The 7,089-nt window shown below is 36.0% G+C and overlaps 1 protein-coding gene across 1 annotated transcript in view; it reads left to right on the plus strand.

Moving 5' to 3' along the window:
* UNKL (unk like zinc finger) overlaps positions 1–6,171 on the plus strand; it is a 221,997-nt gene extending 215,826 nt beyond the window's left edge. The window contains 2 exon segments of the mRNA XM_063934556.1: positions 4,211–4,235; positions 4,238–6,171. Coding sequence (XP_063790626.1) covers positions 4,211–4,235; positions 4,238–4,365 — 153 coding nt within the window. The 3' untranslated portion in view covers positions 4,366–6,171.
* The last annotated feature ends 918 nt before the right edge of the window (positions 6,172–7,089 follow it).

Raw genomic sequence — 7,089 nt, forward strand, 5'->3', positions numbered from 1 at the left:
ATGCAAATAGAGCAGCTCTCGGCGCCTTTAAATATCAAGGACAATAAGTAATGCTGAAGGGACTCTGGTGTTGCTGGCTCAGCCCCACAGCATGCCACAGTGTTCGGGAACAGGTGCCACTGGGCATCTGTTCTTTCATTCTATTTGACCCTGTTTGGCAGTTCCCAGGGCACCTGGGATAACACATCGACCTGCTTCCCTGTTAATCTGACCCTGCCTCTGGACTCCCAGCAGCGATGTCCATTGCACCTTGAGAAGGTTCTTGGTGAAGATCGGGGAGACCATCGCAAGCGCAATCCTTGGATTGACTGCATCCAATCTGCCTGATGTCATCTGACGCAACCAAACACTCAATACATAGTAACATAGTTGTTGAGGTTGAAAAAAGACAATTTGTCCAGCGAGTTCAACATATATTTTATTTAATTATTAAAGTTTGTATCCTTGGATTTGTTTTTCTGCTAAAAATATGGATCGACTGCATCCAATCTGCCTGATGTCATCTGATGCAACCAAACACTCTAACATAGTTATTGAGGTTGAAAAAAGACAATTTGTCCAGCGAGTTCAATATATATTTTATTTAATAATTAAAGTTTGTATCCTTGGATTTCTTTTTCTGCTAAAAATTTGTCTAACCCTTTCTTAAAGGCCATACACACTTGATGACATTGATGATAGATATGAACGATATTGCTAAAAAATAAATGATAAATCGTTCATATCCTTAAGCGTGTATGCATCAATGATAAACTCTTCCTTCACTGGGTATGAGAAGTCCTCTCCTTTAACCTTGGGGGGTGTCCACGCGTTCCGTGTACAGATCTCTCGATAAACAAATCGCCTGATAATTCCTTATATTGCCCCTTAAGGTATTTGTACATATTAATCATATCTGCTCTTAGTCGCATCTTTTGTAATATCTAACCTAGTTAGCCTATCGTTATAATCTAACGACTTTAAGCCCTTAATCAATTTTGTAGCTCGTCTCTGAACTTTTTCAAGTTCCAATATATCTTCTTTATAGTGTGGTGCCCAGAACTGTACACTGTATTCCAGATGTGGCTGTACCAGTGATTTATACAGTGGTAGGATTACACTGTCTTCCCTTGTCTCTATCCCCGGTTTTAGGCATGCTAATACGTTGCCTTTGCTACTGCACCCTAACACTGGTCATTGCTGCTAAGTCTATTGTCAATGAGCACACCCAAATCTTTCTCCATTACCGATTCTCCTACATTTTCCCCATTTCATTTTATAGGTTGCGTGTTTGTTCTTAGTCCCAAAATGCATAACTTTCCATTTTTCTATATTAAACATCATTCTCCACTTTGCTGCCCAAACTTCCAGTTTGATTAAGTCATTCTGTAGACAGTCAACATCTCTGTCTGATTTTATTATTTTACACAGTTGTTTAGTTTCATCTGCGAATATGGACACTGTGCTCTCAAGACCATCTCCCAGGTCATCTATACATATGTTAAAAAAAAATGGCCCTAGTACAGACCCTTGAGGTACACCACTTAATAATTTAGCCCAGTTTGAATACTTACGATTGACCACAACTCTCTGTTCCCTATATGCCAACCAATTTTTGACCCAAGTACAAATTTGGCTTCCTAGATCAAGCTCTCTTAGTTTGTATATCAACCTCATGTGCGGCACAGTGTCACAGACTATTTAAATCTTAATAGACCACATCCACTGCGTTTTCCAGGTCTAAGTTCACACTCCCTTCCTTATAGAAACTAATTAAGTTTATTTGACATGACCTGTCCTTCACAAACCCATGCTGGTCCTACTAATAATCCTGCAGGACCCCAAGTACTCCTGAATGCTATTCCTTAATATACCTTCTAATATTTCCCCACTATAGATGTCAGACTTACCAGTCTATAGTTTCCAAGATTTGTTTTGCTGCCCTTTTTAAATAATGGCACTACATCTGCTATTCGCCAGTCCCTCGGTACCAATCCAGATGTAATTGAATCAGTGAAGATTAAGTATAAAGGCCTTGCTATTTCTGAGCATACCTCCATGAAAGTCCCTCCGGGCCAAGAGATTTATTAGTCTTAATTTTGCTTAGTCGCACACGGACTTCTTCCTCACTCGGGGCATTATCATTTCTATTATTATATAAAATTCCCACCATTTGGTCCTCTCTAGTAAAAACAGACATAAAAAATTAATTTAATTTCTCTGCCTTTTCCTTGTCCTATATTGTCTTTTTTTAACCTTTTACCGTTAATATACTTAAATAACTTTTTGGGGGTTGTTTTGCTTTCCTTTGCAGTTTGCTTTTCATCATCTATTTTAGCAATTCTGATTTTCTTTTTTGCATTTTTATTACATTCCTGTATGTCTTCACTATGGCAATGAAAGATACTGAATTAGCCAAACTGTGATAACTACGTCATTAGTCTTGTGACCAGAACAACAAACCATCCCTTGGCAACCTCACAGCTGATTCAGGCCAATAACTTGATCGGCACAGCCCTAGCAACACACGAGGGCTGTATGTAATTGTTTTGTTTTGCCTGTGTGGCACCATGATTGGCACTGATCATGTGACTAATGAGGTGGTGGTAATATTACAGGATCATTGCCGTTGTGATGATGTACAGAGTTACGGAAGGTTGTGTTGCCTAGCAATGATGCGTGTGATTTCATGACCTGCTCTTATTATATTTCAGCATATTTGGTTGCTATACTCTTAAGTGGTTTGATTATGAAATGTTAATGCTTATGTTAGGCCTCATGGGGTCTTACTTACATCCCAGGCACTGCATAACCCTCAGTTGTCATACGCTGCTAGTTTACAGGGGAGTGTAGGTACAAGGTACCTTATGGAAAGTAGCTCTCTAAAGGAGCAATCTTATGATGGGTAAACATTAGACGATATACAGTAGTGGACGATTTGTCGTTTTGAGCTGACAACAAATCATCCACATTGTCTAGTGCAGTGGTTCTCAAACTGTGTGCCGTGGCACCCGGGGGTGCCTCAGGACATTTGCAGGGGTGCCCTGGTTTGGTGGCCCAGGACCAATGAAAATTATTTATGGTCCATGTAATAGGCAAAACCAGTGCTGCTGGCTGTCAATCATAATATATGTGGACAAACAGAAGTGAATCCTGCCCCTCACCACATAACTGAACCTAAAGATGACATATAAACAAAATTCACTCAATTTAATATTTCTTTATAAATTTCTCAATAAGAAACTTTTATCCTAGGGGTGCCATGAAAACAATTCTGATACTCTAGGGCGCCGTGATTCAAAAAAGTTTGAGAACCACTGGTCTAGTGTGTACAAACTATTGCGTGTTCCTGTGCGTCGTTCATCACATATCTTTAACGACAGCATGTTCCTGGATGTGGCCACTGAATGATATATTGTGCAGTTGCGCAATATATCGTTGAGTGTGTATAGGCGACAGACATCTTTGCACTAATTGTGCCGTTGGCCACAGTCTAGGACCGTATAGGGTGTTCTCAGTTTTACAACTTGGGCAACAACACTGTTCCAACATCATTATTGCATTACCCTCGCCATTGTCTTACAGTTGTGCTATACTGCTAGTGTACAGGGGAACATAGGTATAAAGTACTTTACGGAAAGAAGCTTTCTAAAGGAGTAATCTTACCACCCAGACAACACATTTACCACCTTTTACACCTTCATTTATTTCACCCAAACACGTTATTATTATTTTTGCCAGTATCGCATGGTTTTTACTACAATAGAACCCACATTGCATAAACACCTCCACACCCAGATCACTCATTACACACCAACACTAGCACAACCCAGGTAGATTACCCCCCCCCCCCCCCCCCAACACACACACACCTTCAACTACCTTTTACACCATACTCGTATATACAGAGTAGCGCTTGGTGCAACTTTTGTTATTTGAACTAGTTTGCAGCCCTTGATAAAGTTGGTTTGGAGGCACCAACATGATCATCAGGCAGTTTAGAAGTAATCTTCAATTTCTGCTGTTAAGTATGCGACTAGAGTGCTTTGGGGGTGAGAGTGTGGTGGTGGGCTACAAGTCATGAAATAAATGTGGTCGGTCTTTTTTCCCCAAATTTTTTTTTATATTTTTATACTTGCTGGCTCTCTGCTTTATGGTTTGCTTTATTTATTACTGTGCTATAGGCAGATGTGTTTATTTATATTTGTGTATTTTCTTTTTCTTTCCACAGTTGATATTCCAGCCACATTCCCAGAAATAATGTGTTGCCACAAAAATGACAGAAGTATAGTCCTGCAGCCCTGCCAGCATTATGTACTATGTAAACAGTCTGGTCCTAGCAAACCCGAATGTCCTTACTGCAAGACCAAAATAATCAAAGTGTGATAAGCCTTTAAAAGCAGCGCTTTACCAACCCACTGAGAAATACATCTGTATTCTGTAATGAAGCTAAATATTTAATTGTGTTTTTTGCATTTGTTCTATGAATTAGAAACTGTAGGTAAAAATTGTATCTTTCACAGTGATAGACTGATCTCTACCCTCAGAGGGCACCAATGGTTATTAGATAAATTGCTTATGTTGATCTGCTGGGCATTTATCAAGAAAAACTAGGTTTCCTTGTTGCTTCTTAACATGCATTTTGACTTTCTGCAAACTTAATCAGCTTCTTTCATATTAACACACATGCAAGTATTGCTAACTCACTGTAGTGGATACTCTGTACAGGAATTAATGGGCCTAGGATCAATAAGGCTAGTCAACCAGTATTAATGTGAAAGAATTGCAAAGTTCCGTGTTAGGTTGCCCGTTATGAAATCCTGCTCTCAAGAATCATTTTAGGACATTTTTCTTATTTTTTTTTAAAGTATCTTCACAGGCAGCTGACTAGACACCTCTGTAAATGTATTGTCTGCAAAGACACTACTTGAGATAACTGTAATGCTAGTTGTTTGAGGATCAAGCAAATCCTCCTAAAAAAACATGCAGAATTAGGCTAAAGTGGTCCGTTTTCAATTGTGATCATATGTAAGAATAGTATGGTATGGATTTCACCTACAGTACACCCATCCTTGAGCTTATCTCACTTTTGCATGAATGTGGTAGAAATGATTAATTAGCTTGAGTATGCTGACGTGTACTGCAATATTATATATATTTTTTTTTTAACTTTTAAACACAATCTGTTCTGTAAAGCGTACAATTAAGGAAAAGAAATGCAATTATTAAATTTGGTTATTAGCTATTATCAAATTTTAGTTTATTTTTTTCTCCCTAAGTCGGGGAATACTCGGTGGTGATGTAGGGCTTACATCCTCTTGAGAATATGAATTTCAAACATACCTTGTGAGCTTGGAATCAGTCTAGCACTATTTTTTAATAGGTTATTTCAAAGAAGTTTAATTCTTATAAAAGCACTTTGTTAACCAGGGATTCTGTTTAGAGTTTATTATAAATTGCTTTAAGCTGCTTTGTAGATTATTTTTTTGTTTTGTTTTATATATTATACGATAATATTAAGCTTGTTTGTGTGTACTGTGAACGGAAAAGAAATATTTCATGTCAGTTTATTACTGTTAAAATAATTAGTGTGGTAAATTTTGTTAGTTTTCATATGCTGAATTTTAGTACTTTATTAAATAAACAATACCAAGTAGTTGACAATGTAGCCTAGGATTTTTACAGTTTTCAGGTAAGTGCAAACAAATAGTATTTATAATTAATACCAGCAGATGGATAAGGCACATATATACAGTACTTAAAACATTTTAAAATATTCTCTCGAAGGAACCATTTTTAATTTTAGTTTTTTTTCTTTGTTTTTTCATTTTATTGCATAAAGAAACAAATCACATTTTTATGGCTTTGTATTTTGATTTATTTTCTGTATTTTAATAGCTTTTTCATAAATACCTTTATATCTTAACCTCATGATATCATACATTTATAAGCTTTTTGGAGATGTGAAATGAGGTCACATGGCCACTTTAATTAAGTGCCTATACTGTACCTTACAGCAGCTAAAGTTAAGTTCTTTAAAAAACAATGTTTTGCTAACTTTTTTTTCCTACACGTTATTCTGGGCATGCTTGAATATTGGAAATGTAAAATAAATTTTAGGCTATAGTTAAAAATCATTGTTCAAATAGAATTAAAATTGAATCCGGCAATGGTGCTTTTTTTTTTTTTTTTTTTTTGTGTAATTTATTTTTTCCATTTTTGCAGTTTCTTCTGCTGTTTAAAAAAAATAAATAAATAAAAAATCTTTTTGTTATTAAGTACCATGTTTGAACTTAAAGGGGAACTATCATGAAACTTTACATTTTTAGTGTCCGTGATCACTTTTTTTTACTTTAAATCTTATTAATTATATCTTTTAATTGCCAAATAGTCAAAAGTTCAAGGCTGTTTTGAGTTTGTTTTTCTTAATCCTTTTTCAAATTTAGATGGTTAGGCAGATGCACTTCAGGACTATAGAAAATATTGTATTTTACACTGTATCTAGTTACATTTTACTAATTGAACGGTTTTATATGTAGACAGAAAAAGCAGTGTTGCTTTTTTAGTATTATTATTTCTGTTTTAAATACAGTGATACACATCTAGAAATGTAAATGACCAACTACTGTGTTGCATTATGTATGTATGTCAGAGAAGTTCATTCATAGGATCAGCAAAGTTGTGACCCAACTACAGCTATATTTAAGTCATTACTGCTAATTGTCTCTGCCAAGCGCCACAATGGCTGTCTGTTAAATTTGCAGAAAAACAAAACATGAGCCTATATTAACAAATGTTATACATGGGAAACTTCCTGACCAGGCAACATTTTCTATAAAAAAAAAATAATAATTTAATTTTCAAAAAGTTTTTATTAATACAGGCTTATACATAATAGCTGCATTAACCCCACAATTTGCTATGAGTATCAGTGGACTTCTGCTGTTTATTTTTGTGAAGATAGTATATGTTTTTTTGTGTAGTCTTTTGCCAAAGACTTTTGAACATTAGCAGTTTGATAGGCAAAACGTGCAAAGTGACTTGGTAATTTTTTTATGTTAATGGTGACCAAATTAGAGAAGTATTGTAGTATGATCAGCTTTTTTATTT

Source organism: Pseudophryne corroboree, chromosome 7 (assembly GCF_028390025.1).
Source record: "Pseudophryne corroboree isolate aPseCor3 chromosome 7, aPseCor3.hap2, whole genome shotgun sequence".
Classification (NCBI taxonomy): domain Eukaryota; kingdom Metazoa; phylum Chordata; class Amphibia; order Anura; family Myobatrachidae; genus Pseudophryne; species Pseudophryne corroboree.